This window comes from Pseudocercospora fijiensis (assembly GCF_000340215.1).
Source record: "Pseudocercospora fijiensis CIRAD86 unplaced genomic scaffold MYCFIscaffold_4, whole genome shotgun sequence".
NCBI lineage: Eukaryota > Fungi > Ascomycota > Dothideomycetes > Mycosphaerellales > Mycosphaerellaceae > Pseudocercospora > Pseudocercospora fijiensis.
The window spans coordinates 2,460,194-2,475,701 of NW_006921535.1; the positions used below are offsets into that span (position 1 = coordinate 2,460,194).

General features: G+C 51.4%; 7 protein-coding genes across 7 annotated transcripts; 3 read left to right on the forward strand and 4 right to left on the reverse strand.

Annotated features, from left to right (window-relative positions):
• Positions 1–114: 114 nt before the first annotated feature.
• On the forward strand, positions 115–1,734 carry MYCFIDRAFT_136942 (uncharacterized protein; the record flags this gene model as incomplete). The annotated part of the gene is made up of 2 exons (XM_007928204.1): positions 115–1,275; positions 1,315–1,734. The coding sequence occupies 2 exons, from the start codon at positions 115–117 to the stop codon at positions 1,732–1,734; spliced, it is 1,581 nt and encodes a 526-aa protein (XP_007926395.1).
• Positions 1,735–1,764: 30 nt separating this feature from the next.
• MYCFIDRAFT_64267 (uncharacterized protein) lies at positions 1,765–2,479 on the reverse strand (the record flags this gene model as incomplete). Its single annotated transcript, XM_007927734.1, has 3 exons — positions 1,765–1,842; positions 1,916–2,141; positions 2,244–2,479. The coding sequence occupies 3 exons, from the start codon at positions 2,477–2,479 to the stop codon at positions 1,765–1,767; spliced, it is 540 nt and encodes a 179-aa protein (XP_007925925.1).
• Positions 2,480–3,173: 694 nt separating this feature from the next.
• Positions 3,174–4,870, reverse strand: MYCFIDRAFT_116363 (uncharacterized protein; the record flags this gene model as incomplete). The annotated part of the gene is made up of 3 exons (XM_007928205.1): positions 3,174–3,692; positions 3,783–4,493; positions 4,544–4,870. Coding segments are annotated over 3 exons (1,557 nt in total), but the record flags the coding sequence as incomplete, so codon positions are not given.
• Positions 4,871–6,233: 1,363 nt separating this feature from the next.
• Positions 6,234–8,578, reverse strand: MYCFIDRAFT_153732 (uncharacterized protein). The gene is made up of 5 exons (XM_007928206.1): positions 8,434–8,578; positions 7,971–8,376; positions 7,299–7,924; positions 6,828–7,239; positions 6,234–6,769 (listed from the first exon to the last, which is right to left on the reverse strand). The coding sequence occupies exons 1-5, from the start codon at positions 8,472–8,474 to the stop codon at positions 6,353–6,355; spliced, it is 1,902 nt and encodes a 633-aa protein (XP_007926397.1). The 5' UTR covers positions 8,475–8,578; the 3' UTR covers positions 6,234–6,352.
• A 2,666-nt stretch (positions 8,579–11,244) lies between these two features.
• On the reverse strand, positions 11,245–11,538 carry MYCFIDRAFT_36169 (uncharacterized protein; the record flags this gene model as incomplete). The annotated part of the gene is made up of 1 exon (XM_007927547.1): positions 11,245–11,538. One exon carries the CDS (start codon positions 11,536–11,538, stop codon positions 11,245–11,247), a length of 294 nt encoding a protein of 97 aa, XP_007925738.1.
• A 469-nt stretch (positions 11,539–12,007) lies between these two features.
• MYCFIDRAFT_80627 (uncharacterized protein) lies at positions 12,008–12,568 on the forward strand (the record flags this gene model as incomplete). Its single annotated transcript, XM_007927817.1, has 1 exon — positions 12,008–12,568. The coding sequence occupies one exon, from the start codon at positions 12,008–12,010 to the stop codon at positions 12,566–12,568; it is 561 nt and encodes a 186-aa protein (XP_007926008.1).
• A 1,635-nt stretch (positions 12,569–14,203) lies between these two features.
• MYCFIDRAFT_174547 (uncharacterized protein) lies at positions 14,204–15,470 on the forward strand (the record flags this gene model as incomplete). The annotated part of the gene is made up of 7 exons (XM_007928207.1): positions 14,204–14,331; positions 14,369–14,441; positions 14,492–14,961; positions 14,990–15,073; positions 15,099–15,114; positions 15,171–15,260; positions 15,288–15,470. The coding sequence occupies 7 exons, from the start codon at positions 14,204–14,206 to the stop codon at positions 15,468–15,470; spliced, it is 1,044 nt and encodes a 347-aa protein (XP_007926398.1).
• Positions 15,471–15,508: the final 38 nt, after the last annotated feature.

The window sequence follows — 15,508 nt, forward strand, 5'->3', positions numbered from 1 at the left end:
AGGCATCTGCCTCTTCTCCGACGAATCAACACGCCATTCCACCTCACCCTGCGACCCTCCCCCTCAAAATTCCACACAACCCAAATCCAAACAATCAAACGCCTCCCCTTCAACATGACTAGTCCGACCGACTACACATCCTGGACGAACGCCGACCTCATCGCACGCGTAACGCACCTCGAAAACCAACTCCGCACCCAGACCCTCTCCCATCATCACACCCCACCCCAAAAGAAGAAAAACCCCCCCAAAAAACCCTCCAAACCCTTCGACCCCTCACGTTACAACACCCGTCTCATCGCTTTGAAATTCGCATACCTGGGAGGCAACTACAATGGGTTCGAACATCACAATAACAACACGACGCCTTTGCCGACGATTGAAGAGGAATTGTGGAAAGCTTTGAATAAGACCAAGTTGATATTTCCGGAATACAAGGTTGGGGAAAGCGGAGGGGGAGATGTTTCTTGGGAGGGAGTGGAGTATAGTAAGTGCGGGAGGACGGATCGGGGAGTGAGTGCTTTTGGACAGGTTATTGGGTTGAGGGTTAGGAGTTCGAGACCGAAAGAGAAGGAGAAAGTGGAAGTGAACGTGGTGGTGGAGGAGGAGGAGAGTGTTGGGTCAGATGCTGAAGTGGAAGTGGAAGAGAAAGAGAAAGAGTGGGATCACATTCGAGATGAATTGCCATATATCCAACTCCTAAACCGAGTTCTGCCTCCTGATATCCGAGTGCTGGCTTGGTGTGCTGATCCTCCCGAAGATTTTTCTGCGAGGTTTAATTGCAAAGAGAGAAGGTACAGGTACTTCTTCACAAACCCTGCATTCGTCCCTTTACCTGGATGCAAACACAAGTCTGAAAATGAACGGCCGGGAGAAGGCTGGCTAGACATCGAGGCCATGGACCAGGCGGCGAAGAAGTATGAAGGTCTGCATGATTTTCGGAATTTGTGCAAAGTGGATCCTAGCAAGCAGATTGCGGATTTCTCCAGAAGGATCTTCCATGCTGGCATTCATGAGGTGCAATCGCAGGGAGGAAGCGTCGTCGACCCATCATCGCCCAAGCTCTTCTACTTTGAAGTGAGAGGGAGTGCTTTCCTCTGGCATCAGGTCCGACATCTGGTTGCAGTGCTTTTCCTTGTCGGGCAAGGATACGAGAGTCCGAGTATTGTCGATGAGCTCCTGGATATTGGAAAGACACCTGCGAAGCCTCATTATGAGATGGCTAGCGATATTCCACTCGTGCTCTGGGATTGCATATTTCCAAGCGCGGAAGAGGTCGCTAGGGCAGATCATGCTGACGGTGAAGCTGATCAGCCAAGCTATACTGATGCCCTGGACTGGATCTATGTTGGTGACGACATTGGTGGTCGAGACCCAGCTAAGCGCTCGACAACCGGTGTTGAAGATGGCAAGTACGGTCGCAATGGCATTATGGATGAGCTCTGGGCGCTATGGCGACAGCGCAAGATGGACGAAGTGCTTGCCCGCAGTTTAATGGACGTTGTTGCATCGTCGGGCCACCAGCCGGATGCAGCAAAGCTGTCGTCTGCAGTTCTCGCAGAGAAGAGTGCCCGCCTCTATGATGGAGGACCAGTGCCTCGAACGGTGGGTCCGTACACGCCTTTGATGCAGCGTGAGCGCATGGAGACTCCCGAAGTCGTGAATGCCAGATACGCAGCTCGTAAAGGCCTGGATAGAAACTCCCAGCCCACGCCGACATCAATGAATAGGTAGGTAGGCAGCCATCAACCACCCGTAAGTCCCTCACGCCTTCGGCTCGTACAAACAAGCCCTCGCTCCCCTCCATACTTGTTCCAAAACCTCCCTTCGTGGCAGAATAGTCTATAGTTTAAAAAAATCAGCAATCAAGATCCGATCCCAAGAAAGCTACTTCATCCTTCCTGCTGTAACTCACCGGGAACACAACAACAACAACCCCCTCCTCCTCCCCCTCAATAACAATACACAAATAAAACCTGACCTCAAACCCTTGAAACGCCTCATGAATCCAAATATCCTGAATACTCGAACGGGGAATAAACCTCGTATTCCCACCAGTCCAGAAATAACGATTCGAAGAAGTCGTAGTCTGCACCCCCAACCCTCGAATCACAAGCAACGACTCCTCCGTATACCCCTTCCTCGAAACCATCCAGACGACAACCGCACAAATCAGAAATCGAGCCGGTCGCGTGAGTCCGCGGAAATGGTCGAGGAAAAGTGGGAAGTGATAATAGCACGACCAGGGATTTTTCGGGAGGAAGACGGCATGGCCCGGGAATGCGAGGTGGGATTCTCGGAGGAGAGTTGTGGTGACGAATGCTGCTGCGAGGATGCGGAGGAGGATGGAGATTGTGCGGAGAGCTTTTGTGGTGAGGGTTTGGGATGTGGAGCGGGTTGAGACTGTGTAGAGGACTGTTGTTGGGGTTGGGCGACGTGTTGTGAGCATTTTTTTGGGGGGTGTTGGTTGATGTCGCATTGGGATGAGATGAGATTGTTTGGAGGTTTATCATATGGATGGAAGTCGCGGGTCGCCTGCAGGCTGGGGTCTCATTGGCACGGTCTGGTCCGTCGCTAGAATAACGCGTCCGAGCTTTGGGCAGCGCTTGAGTCGTTCACACAAATCGCCCGAAGTGGTGCTCATCCAAATCTCTCAGACAAATCGAATAGCGGATGGCGACAGCGAGTGGAATGCGAAAAGACTTCATTATAATTCAATCTTTCATGATCCGTCATTATCTGGTCTCAATTCCTCAAGCCCCGTCTTGAGACTAATCATTAGAAGATTCATGCTGACCTAGGCGCAAGCTCGTCTTGTCTTGCTCCACCTGAATGCCTTGTTATGCGCTGTACAAGTCCCTATCGCTGAACGCCTCGCTAAAATCAAATGTCTAATTACAACCATGATGCATGCCCTGGGTTATCTATTCTGATCGTCATAATCTGGTTGACGATGTTGATGCGTTGCTTAACAACCGGTAGTGGCCTTTGCGCCATCGAAGCGGGCCCGCTGATGGGGTTCCTGTTTTCCAAGAGAGATATCGACGATATGCTTCCAGAAGGATATAGATCGTTAGTGCGGTACACACCGCAATGATGAGTATGTTCATAGGTGATAAGTTGGTGATCTCATGCGGTAGGCTTGCCGAAACCGCGGGCATATGAGAAGCCACCACACCCCGATCGATGACACGGCTGGTACCGTATGGCAGACGTCGTCCTTTTTCGTCCAAGGCGATTACCCGCAGGTATCGTGAATCTCCAACAGCGTCCGGCAGTAATATAGAGGCTTCGAAGTCTTCTTTGCGCGCCACGACGAGATCTTCCCATGGTTTCTCATCTTCTGTATTTCTTTCTGAGCATTGCAAGACCCATTTGGCGACCTCGGTGGCGCCGTTCCATGAAACGTAAATCTCTGCGTCATCGTCGCTGATATCGACTGCAGGAGGCACTTCAGGCATGCCAACCCACGGAAATTTGTAGGATCGGTAACTTTGAATGTCGCCTCGCTCCCAAGAAGTAGTCGCTCCGTAGTGCACGTCGCACAGAACGGTACCATCGGCATCGAATTCTGTCCAGACCGCATTGAGCCCAAAACCAACGAAGACCTTGGGATCCTGTCCTGGGCCTTGAGGCAATATCTGCATTGAGCCTTGGGATGACGACCGTACGTTCTGTGGGTTCTCGTACGACTTGACTACACGCACAGTGTAGTCAGGGTTCGTGCCATTGTTTTCCAAGACTTTTTTCATATTCAAATCATGCTCGCCCTCCACATTCACTCCTGATTGCCGCGTGGTCCTAGTCGATTCGGTCGGGAACGTGACCTCCAGCAGTAATCCTCGAGATAAGGGCATGCCATATTCGTAGTGCTGATCTTCGGCGGCATTATCAAAGAGTGTGATCAACTTCGTAACGTATCCGTCGCGTTCTCGTGGCGGCGTATACATATTCGGGAATGTGTCGACAGGCAGAAATCTCGCATCATGCTGCCATGCGAAGTTGGTTGCGTTGCCACCGCTCAAATCCATAAAATCGTTAAGCTTCCCTCCCAGAGTCCAAATGGTCTCGCTGGTCTTGCCATCGATATAGGCAATGCTGTGAGGATATCTGGCAGAGATCAGGTAGTTACCGAGATCATCTTTCTCAATGCTGTTTAGGTGAAACCAGTCAAACGGGTCATTTCGTGAGCCGCCAGGCCCTATGCCTCGATAAGTTGCTGTAATATCGATATGTTCTGATGCTCGCCATTGGTATACCAGGTCGCCAGTATCGATGCTGATCTCTTGGAAAAGGCAATCCCAGATGTACGTCGGATCGTCAGGCCGCTCGGGATCAGGCTCGTAACCTGGAAATGTTGTCACGTCATGTTCGGTGATTTCGTACATGGTCATCAGGGCGGTGCCTTGGTTGGTGATTAGAAACTCGTGGAGATCTGCAGAAAGGCCGCCTGCGGCTCCTACGCGATGCACAATGTCGTATGAAGCATTGAGCTGTTACTCGTCAGTGCCCCAGTCGCATGCCTGTACGTCACTGTGCTCACCATGTAATAGAATCCCGAGCCATGTCCGCGGACGCGATCATCACCAAGCCAAAAGGTCAGATAATCTTCTCCCTGGTATCGCTGCACCATGAAATCATATGCCTGACCACCGAACTTGTTATCGAAGTGCTTTGCCCAGACAAGGTTTCCTCTCTCGTCCAGCAGCATAGGTCCAGGGTTTGGAATTCCCCATCCTCGTGGAGTGATGAAGTATAACGATCCATCATTGCACCTCGGATGCCATTGCAGGAAGTTGGTTTGTGGTGAGTTCACGCCTTCTGCTGTGATATAGCTGCGCGTCGGGTAGTAGCCAAATGTGCCGTTGTCGATGGCTTGGTCGTAGGCAGGCGGTGCTTCTGGCACGGTGTCAGTGCGAAGCGCAAGAGCAGTCGCATGTTGGCATAGCGAAAATTGGCAGAGGAAGCGCCAGAAGCCGTTCATGGAGGCGGTTCCTGAAGTATTCTATGGGCCAGATGCGATTGCGGCTCGAAGATAACTGGCCGGCAGCACAGGATTGCAGATGGCGAGAAGCATGTGTAGGTGGTGAAGCAGCGAAGTCGAGTGGAATTGTGCGAGACGACGTCAAACAATCGGAGTAGTATTCTAGGCCCGGTCGGCAATGGCAATGGCAATGGCAATGGCATGCAGTGCGCAGTGGGGTGGCTCGTAGTGTCTCAGTAATGTCCCAACTGGGCCAAGTGCCAGGCTTCCGGTGAACCATGCACTAGGTAGGCGCTAGGCGAGAGGAGTCGACAAGTGTCCAGTGGACGCCAATGCTTGGCCAGCGTTGAGGATGTTGCAAGCGTGCAGAAGAGGTTTCTGAGGCGGAGGAAAGTGCAGTGCTGTATGCCTGCCTCACCGGTATAGTGGGATAGTGAAACAGCAAGAGCAATGGAGCATGCGTCACCGCCGCGCAAACGACGATTCCAGGTTAAGCGGAGCGGAGCTGCTGCCGCGCAAGGACTGACGTCGTCTGCTCGCACGGGCCACGCCATGACATCTAGCTTATTAACGTTAGCAGCTTCGAAGGAAGGCGAGCGCGCGAGCACAGCGCCAAAAAAGAACGAGTCGTGTGCGTCGCGGGTGTGGAAGCTGCGCCGTGTCTTGGCGGGGGCGGCAAATGCAGCCTGACGGCCTGATTCCACCTGGTATTCTACGGTATGTAGTACGTACCGAGGCTACCTATCATAGAATAGCATTAGCCATTCCACGTTCCTGCACAGGGCCACAGGTGCCATCGTGCCTGATGCCAGCAGCAAGACTTTTGGCCAAAGCCTGGCCGCGACGGGCGCAACTGCTGCTCATTGCTCAATGCCCGCCCAGACAGGATCCGATCTGATAAAATAAGCTGTACATGCACGTGAGCATGTGTACCTTCACTGCCATTGCCGAGCCGACCGGAGCCTCACGTCCTGAGTGCCTGTGCAGTCACATGTAACATGTGGCACTGTGCTGCGACAAGAAAAGCATCCCAGAAGCGCTCGTGTCAGCGCACGGGTGTGTCGGTATCAATGGCAAACCCACCACGCGTCCAACCAGGTGCCAACCAAATTCCAACGAATGCACCTCACAACCAGCGCTCGATCCATGATCCATGAAAGGTGTATTCAAGCTTCAATATGATTCCCCCAAGGTCCCAGCACACCGCACCTCACTCGTAACTGTCCACTCGTTCGGCGCTCTGACTGCTGAACCATATTGTTATTATACTCTTGGTGCCCAAAGTACAGCACGAGCATCCATCCTGTGCCCTCCTCGCTACCTGCATGCCTGAGATCGACCCCCCCAGGCAGAACAAATGAAATCCGCTCACATCGGCCCATGCCTCGCACTAATCCTCTGCCTGCCTCGAACAATCCCATCGTCATCACTCCGACTAGCCAGTCGACTCGCCACCCTACTCGACTGACTAGCAACATTCTCCCCACCTTGCGGTACCACCACCACAACCATCCAAAGCCCAACATTCCCCGTGTGGTGCATCAACGGCGTGCAGTGAATCCATCGAATAGTACTCTCCCCACTCTCTCCATCCTCACTTAAACTCCTCAACCACCTCACCTTCGCAGTCACCACCTTGGCATCCTGAAGCGCCGCGTGGAGGTCCTGTCGCATTCTTGTGCCCCCGATACGATGTAGGAATTGCGATTGCAACACCCCGGGCACGCGAAGGGTTGGGGAAGCGAACAGCACTCGTAGAGAGGGATAGGGCCGGACGAGGAGGTACTGTAGAAGTCGTTAGCATATCTCATGCCAAAACCCCACCACACGTGACCAAACTGACGTATTTATAAACGCCCCTCAAATTCAGTTCCGTCAAAGGCAGTTCCGCAGGAATCGTACTCTCGTCCTCTTTCTCTTCTACTACTTGTTCCTCACGTTCCAAATCCTCATCCGCGAGCAAAACTCTTCCAGGCCCCATAGCTTTCGACGGCGACGTCTCGGCTTGAAGCTTATGGTCAGCGCGTCTTTGAAGCACGCCCCCGAATTTGGAGATTGTGTTGAGTTCTCTGCCATTCAACATTTCCGATAGAGGTTTGATTGGATCTGCCGAGTCGGAGCGCGCTGGACCGCTTTCTTCTTCTTTTTGACGCTGCCGTTCAACGAGGCGAGTCAGGCTGTCGAGACCGCTGCAATTTTTGAGGAGGCCGGAGACGTCGACTTGGGCGCCGAGGAAGTAGCGGAGTTTGCCACGGCTATAGATAGAGGTGTCAGTATAAGGCGGTGCGATTGAGAGGTAGCGATGCTTGCTCACCTATCAATCAAATGAGCATTCATGACCAGACTGAGAAATGGACTACCATCCCTTCGATAATTCACGAAAATTTCAGAATGATCCTCGCCCTTCTCAATTGAGATTGCGAAACGACGACAGGAATCGATCGTTGTACCCGGCCCTTGCATGAAACGACAATTGCGCCCGAGGATGTAGTCCATTGGACATCCGGAGTGACGCGTGAAGGCTGGGGATGCTAGGATGATTGGATTGTCTCGTCGTGTCGGGTCGGTGATGCAAAAGACTTCCGCGAGGCCTTGACTTGTTTCTCGGAGAGGCGCGGGCAGTGTGTTCATGATTCGACTCTGCATGACTGCACCAACGATGCCAATGTAGGTGAGTGCGATGTACCAGTGTAGATCATCGCCGAGGAGTTCTTGGAAGGCATGAGTTGCGGCATGCTGGAGTTGCGCATTTGCCGCACTGCCGGGAGGCTGTGGGCAGCCCTCGTAGCCACCACCACTTGAAAGCGACTGAGCTAGAGAGTTGGCGTAGTTGAGCGCGCGAATTGCTTTGCATGCGTCCCAATAGTAGACCAAGATCGGCAATCTCCACGGACGGTATCTACGCAAGAATGTTGAAAATTTTGAATGAAAGTCAGTGTCCTAGAGACTATCAGCGAAACCCAATGAAGCCGTACAATCTCCATACTTCAAGGAGGATGTGCAAGTGCTCTGCACTGTACAACTGCTGTGCTCGTTTCTCGAGTGAATACAACTCATTATCCCACTGCTCCTCGGTTCTTATATTTGGCTTGATGACGTTCCACGACTCCGGATCGTCTACGGTGTCGAGTTCCGTCTCGAGAACATCGCTCCTGTCAGCGGAAGGAGTCTGCAGTTGTGCCAAGGCATGCTGTCCCAATGTCGTTGGCACACCTATGCTGTAAGATGCGACAGAACCCGGTGGAGAGAGCATTCTGGTCTGCGGCGGTCGAGGAAATTGGTCGAGAGAGTGCTCTTTGCCATTGGAATCGGCCGGGGTGGGAGGTCCTGACCTGCCGGTGTGATGTGAAGTCGTGTGTAACTGTGGCTGATACGGCTTATGGTTGCCACTGCTGCTTTCACTCAGTCCTATGCTATGAGGATATACACTGTGAAAAGAGTTCACGTACCCAGCGTGCCTAGAAATTGGACTCTCACTTGCTCTAGGCATGGCGAAGGGCACCAGGGGAGGTGCCGGGGGCGGATACACTTCGGACGGGACTGGTGACCGTGGACGTAGAAGTCTGTCGTCAAATCGGGACGAGCTCAGTGAGACGTCGTCGCGGCCAAGTTCATTCGCTGGTGGTTTTGGCGGAGGCTGGCCATCGGTCTGCCTTCCTCCGCGTTGGTCCTTGGCTTTCACCTCTCTGTTGGCCATGCTAGATGTGCGGCCGGGAACGGGAATTGGCGTATATGGTGGCAGAGGCTTTGTTTCGACCAGACTCGAAAGGTTCAAAGATTCTTCAGACCCTTTGTTGATGTAGGGTATTGACCATGCTTGCTCAGAGGTCGCCGTTGATATGACTTGCTGCTGCTCAATCTCGGTCAAAGCGCGGACGCAAAGCTAGAATTTGGCTTGCTTACTGGGAGCTGTGGTGAGCCTTTGCTTTCGTCAATGCTTCGTAGGGTGTCGGACAGAACGTCCTCCGATCGCGCGTGTCGAACCTGTTTCTTGCGAAAAGGTGCAAATGTAGGAAAGAGTCTGTGCGATGGCCTTGAAGTAGACTCCATGTGGACGATGAAACAGAGGAGAGGGGTCTGACTGGGCGTGCTGAAGTAGGCGCGTTGTTTATATCGAACCTACATGAAGGACATGCTCCGAGAACTTCATGGAATGACCTTCTGCCGAAATGGCACCATTTGAATTGGCTGGGCAGCGTTCTCCGAGGCGATTATCGAGAAGGAAGTGAGAATCGACCATTCTTTCCTTGACCTGCTCGAGAATGGCTAGTAGCTGTCCTATCAAGAGTCCTGACTCCCATCCTAGCATGGAAGGTCAGTGGCTCCGGGATTGATACAGCATGGGTGTAAGCCCGAGCCCAGACGTTTTTGACGCAGAGGGCCAGAGCTCGAAAAACGCCAGGTCGAAATTCGAATCGCTGATAATGATATTCTGGGGTTGTTCAGGGATCAAACAATTACCTTTGGACAGGCCCATTGAATCCAATTATGGACATCAGAATCCCCGTTCCCATGCTGCCTTTCCGGAAGGCGAGCAGTGTGACTACTGCTGGCCAGACGTGCGTCGCAGCTCAGGCACGACGCGGAAAGCGTAAGTTAACAGCGTACACCGCCATGAGAGGATGAGTGTTCTCGACCGTAAAGTGCGCACTGTGTCTTTTGCCGCCCGCGGTGACGGACCAGGTCGCTCGGCTCGGCTCGGGTCGAGAGAACTTCGCTTGAAGTTGATGATATGACAGCTGCAGGTCCAGGCACAGCTGCAGGTACAGGTACAGGTGCAGAGTCTCTGCACCTCGGACGGTCGGAGTGCTGTGCAGACCGCGCAGAATGAGCATTGCTATTCGCTGCAACCCTTGAAATCCAGGATCATCGGGCGACCAGAGACGCTGTACAGGCCCTTCGTGGTCTCAACTCCGTACCCAGCAGGCGTTCGCTTGTGAAGTATGAAACGACAGCCAAAGGCTATTGGCATTCTCCACAAGTAGAATGGATCATTAATGACGTCCTGGGAATGTATGATATGTCATTTATGACATCTCCTTTGAGACATCTCCTTTGTGACATCTCGTTTACGGTTTATAATACAAGTAATGCATGCACACAGACCTCTCGTAACCTGTGCACGGCCTGTGCGTAACACTTAGTCCGTGCGTAGGATCTCTAGGGATGGTTTTTAGTTTGCGGGAAACCTGATTAGGCTTGGCTTTACTGTTCGTTATTTGATAGATCTATTCCTAGATCCTGTGTATAAGAAGAAAATTAGGTTTCTAAATCCTTATTAGACTCTATAAAGTATCTACTATTACTAGTATTACTACAGGTCTAGGGCCAGATTTTCAAATAAACTCAAAACTCAGCTATAGCTAATAGATCGATTAAATTTTATAAAACTTTTAAGCTAGAGTCTTCTAAAGTACAGCATTACAGTTATAAAATAGATATATTCTATACTATTTTACCTAGTAGTAGTTATACTATAACGGGGAGAATAGATAGTAATATTAACTCTAGCTATCTAAATAGATAATAAAGAATAATAACAAAGCTATTTATATAATAAAATAACAATATATTCTATATTCTAACTAGTATAGTAGAGAATATACAATAGACTTAAAACCTAATAACTAGAAACAGACGGTATATATACATATATATTTTATATCCTACATAAGCTATACTAGGTACGACTAACTAAAAGCGCAATACAAATAATATACAAATTACACAATCATACGTCGCTCGTCGCAAAGCGCGTACGATTTAACACAAATCGCACACTCACACTGCCCAAGCCTAATAAGCAACGTGACTTCAAGTTGACCGCCAACCAAGGGTCGGTAGTGTTCAGGTGAAACCAAAACAGGAGGTAGCAGACATGCTCTATAGCGTCCTCGCGCTAGGGATGTGGGTTTACAGCCTCCTGAGTCTTGAGGTCCGGACTATGTACACTGTATAATACACTGGTGTATACCAGTGTATACACATCGGCTATGCCCGAATACTAGGATATGTCTTGCGTGGGGGCCGTTGGTAGGCTTGCAGGGAACTCGAGCGCCGCGTGAGTCTATAGCCATCAGGCTGGATAAGACACCGGAATGCCAATAAATGTAGAATCAGTTGTTGACAAGGACCACGGCTTTGAACAACCTCTGCTCTTCAAAATTGCGCTGAAGATGTATGCACGGTCAGATACTTGTGCCAAAGCAACCAGACTTAGAATTCTGCTCCGCACGCTTGTGATGATTGTGTTTGTTGGTTCAGCCGGAGCTGACTGGTGGAATGATAGCCACTTCGTCGCCTTCTTCAATCACAAGGCCCTGCTCGCCTTTCGCGGCCTCCTCTTCCGGGTCCACGTACTCCAAATTCACGGTCACCGCACTTGTCGATAAAACCTTTTGTTTGATACCAGGATATCTCTTGTCTACTTCATCATGCAGCTTGCTCAGATGCAAGGGCGCGGGAAGGAAATCGAGCTCTTTCTGTGTGTGCGATGTGGCGGCCGCGAAGTACAGCAGCGTAAAGTGGCCCGCCGGCGCTTTGGGACTACTCATGTCTATGGTCACTGCTATGGACATGTCAGCCAATGCAAATGTTCTGCAATCAAGATTCTAGTCGATCATGGTTGTGCAGGCTCAGGGTTGTTTTGGGTGATCTCCAGTATCTCCCGTCTTGAAGACGAGTCAGGTAATACATGCTTTTAGAACATCATGTGAAGCTGAGAGGGAGGGACCGGACTGGACTGTCAACATACCTTTCTGTCTGTCTTGTCAGTAGTGTAATAAGGTCGAAGTGACTTCACGGCAGCAAAGGAGCGAAGGCTGGGTCGTGCGTTGCCAAGCCAATGCTGCACGTGCACCTCCATCATCGTGGTATCTGGCATCTGCCTGTGACTCTGCCTGTATGCGACGGCGATTTGGCTTCATTCACTTATGGACGGAATCTAAGGGAATACCTGTATATTCCTCACCAGACACCTCGCACTCATTTGACCCACGACCTGCCTTTCCTTGCACCGCAAAAATGTCGCCAGTCACACCCAATCCGCGCACCTGGACGCTACGCTGCAAGAACGGCCGTAGCACGATTCTTATAGAAGTCGATCCATTGCAGAAGATGCAAGGCGTGCGTGCTGAGCTACTCCACGCGATTCAAGAGACCAATCCGTCTGGCAGATTCAATGGCCAAGATATTCCCAAGAACCCAGACCTCATCAAATTTGGCAGAGCCATCGATCGCAACAACATCAGCCTCGGCTTTGTCTCTATCGACAGCGAGACTGCGGAATCAGGTGCAGAAACGAGTGGCAAGGGCAAGGGAAAGGGAAAGAGCGCTGTCGGCACTCCGGCTTCAGTCAGCAAAGGCAAGGCTTCTCTAGGTGCCATTGCCGATTGCCCACAAGGCGCAGGCTTCAAAGACCGGGACGTCGTCGCGTTCAAGTTCGTGGCTGATCACACTGCGCCTGAGGCTGGTGACGCCGTTGTAGACATTGTGGAGCAATGGGATGTTGATGTACCGACAATTGAAGAGATGTATGGCGAGGATGAGGTTCAGGAAGAGGGCATAGACATGGAAGAGGGTTGAGCGGTGGACGCGATACAGCAGCGATAACAGTCCAGTCTCTCCAGGCCGGTCCGCGATGACTAGCACTCTGATACACCAGACATGCGGCTACGACTGTTCAAACCACCCGCCTTTCAGCATTCCGTACGATAGCACCAACTTCCGGCCGCGGGTCAACCCTGCGGATGCCACCGACTGTGTCATGAATGACATGCCGGCAACATGCATCGCGCTTCGCCAGAAATGGGCATTCTGGATCTCGCTAAAGAGGAGTTTCCAAGGCACTGGCACGTTTTCAGGACGGGAAGCAGGACTTGCCGCTGTCAGAGCCGCAACGTGGTTTTTGACGACACTTCAAATCCGAGAAGACGTAAAGAAGTGATGGCAAGACAACTCACACTCACCGCGATCGAATGCTATCGAATACAAATGCATCCACTAGCTTCACTTGTACGATGTGGAGGCCTATTAGTTTGCTACGCCTTGTTTGCTCCTTCCATCATATGACTGGACCATTTGACGAGAATCGCCAAGCTAGATCGTATCTGATATCGCGACAATGCTCGCTCCGCAAGACTTGAGACACCCCGGTCATCGTCCGAAGGCCGAGGAGTGCGATCTTAATGCTTTACCCGACAGCTAGCCGCTCTGGGTCTCAAGACGAACAAGACGACGAGATCGCCCTGTCATTTTCGACAGCAGCAGGGCGTTAAGTCTAGGCACTGTAGCATTGGTGGACAGCCTTTCCCGACACTCTCTGGGTTCACATTGTCAATGCAATCAGAGCAGAGATGCAGTGCTCGATGTAGCTGTTGGCCAATGTCTGCTGCAGCATCCTGCACTGCCCACTGGCTACCGACATCGTTTCTCCCGCCCGCCTGGTCAGCTTTCCGTTGACGTGTCGCCATCGCACCGACAAATGGTCTCTTCCACCTTCTTGCCCTGAGCCGCTGCTACGGCCTGCAATCGCTCACGAGCGCACAATCGGGAAGCGGCACCCGGACATGGTTCAGACGGTCAGTAGCGCTTTTCACTGTCACATATCACTTGCTCCTTTGGTCTGTGATAGACCCGTTACGCTCAGTATACGATATCTGAAACTGACGCGCGACTGCAACGAAGTTCCTGTCCATAGCTCCCCAAGCTTTCATTCTTGGGTCTTCCGGACGCTATCGAAAGGCTGCATGATATAGTTCACGCTCACAACGAATAGTCAATGCCACCCTTTTCCTAGCTTAGCAGAATAGCTGACTGTGAAATTCGGACGACTTCAGTGCACAGAACCTGGCGACGTTTCCCAGCATGGTGATAGTCAAGCTACTGGCCTTATAATGCCCAACAGGCATCAGCTGTTGCACTTGCAACGCGACAAGCCGAGGCGCAGCTGTCAATGCGTAATTCCGTCTTCATGACCTGGTTGGACCCGCTGCATGAGGTTCCTCAGCACGTTGTGTCACCCTTCTTCACGACTTCGATCATCAACCACATGCCCGCTCTGATTCAGAAGCACAATGGGAAGGTCCATGCACCACAGATGCCGAGACCCAGTGAGCCTTGCACAGATGCGCAGCTGAGAAGAGCGTAATGGTAGAGCTCAATACTGCTGCCCATAGCCACATCTCATGGATCTAGAAGCACGGATTGCACAGCTGAGCGATGGAGAAAAGCTCACCTACTAAATCTGGAATAAAGCATTGCATGACATTTCTCGAGCTCGAAGAACGGTGCTCTCTGACTCCAAAGGCAAGACAAAAGCCATCTCGTACCACCAAACACGCGATTTTGTGTGTTCGCTTTGCAAACACTTGCCTCACAATAAAGCGAAATGGCAGGCAGATCCAATGCTCCCCAGACATGCATCCCCTCTGACTCTTTCATCCACGCGCTTTCCTTTGTGACATACTTGCTTGCTCCATCATTGCTATCCCAATATATTAAACCAAGCAATGTACTACCCGAGCAGCGCTACCACCAGCTGGAGAACCGAACAAGCCTACAGATCTCCAACCACAACCGCACACGTTTCAGAGCATGCCCCTAACAACAATCCACTACACATGTCCCCATACCCGCCAAATTCAAGGCCGAGAATGTTCCTGTTTCTACAATCAAATGCTGAAAATCAATGATCCTCGTCACTTCAATTCCCCTTGGCTTCCCTTCGATCGTTTGCGCGGTTGTCGACACGATCGGACAATTTATCGACCCTATGCGTGTTCGGAGTGTAGAGAGCGGAGGGAGAGGGAGTTGGAGAGGTTGTATTTCTTGGAGAGGTTTGGCGGCGGGAGGAGAGGAAGTATGGGCAGACGGAGACATGGTGAGGGGTTTGGTGGAGGAGGAGGAGGTGGTGGGATCTGGGTTGATCGATGGAGGAATGGACCTTGGTGGTATCCTAGGGATGGGAGGGAGAGGAGGTGGTGATTGGTGGTGGCAGAGAGTGAGGAACTCGATGATGCATGCATGCATGACTGAATCTTCAAGTCGTCGTCGTATGGATCTGGTAGCCACTGCGAAAAGCAAAATGAGGTGCACGGCTCTCTGTGGTTCGAAGACAGGGCTTGTGTGAGGTGTGCAGAACAGCTACGCCATGACGAAAGGCAAAAGAACACGGCCATTGAAATAGCGTTGGTATGATGAGGTTGGTCAGTTGATTTGCATGTACATATACCGCGATGACGGCTTCGAAGTGCCAATGGGCGTTGTTCAGCTGGTAGTTCTGCGACACAACATATTGTGTGAGTGTTTTCCGATTTATCTCGAGAACCATGATAAAAGTAAAGACAACCACGCAGCTACTCATAGCTTTCCATATAATGATACAAAAGTTCTAGGTGACTTCGGTCCCAGGGTATCCAACCTCATGAGTCTCTCTCTTTGCCCCCCAGGTCAATGTGTAATGATACAGTATCTCCTTCCACGCTGATGCAATCGTCGTTCGAACAAACCAGAAACAAAGAGAAA

Bases quoted from the DNA above. Each gene is read 5' to 3' on its own strand.
- MYCFIDRAFT_153732 (XM_007928206.1), bottom strand. From the start codon at position 8,474: ATGCCTAGAGCAAGTGAGAGTCCAATTTCTAGGCACGCTGG. The intron at 8,377-8,433 runs GTACGTGAACTC...GAGTGAAAGCAG, and splicing joins CCAATTTCTAGGCACGCTGG to CAGTGGCAACCATAAGCCGT. The intron at 7,240-7,298 runs GTGAGCAAGCAT...CTCTATCTATAG, and splicing joins AATGCTCATTTGATTGATAG to CCGTGGCAAACTCCGCTACT.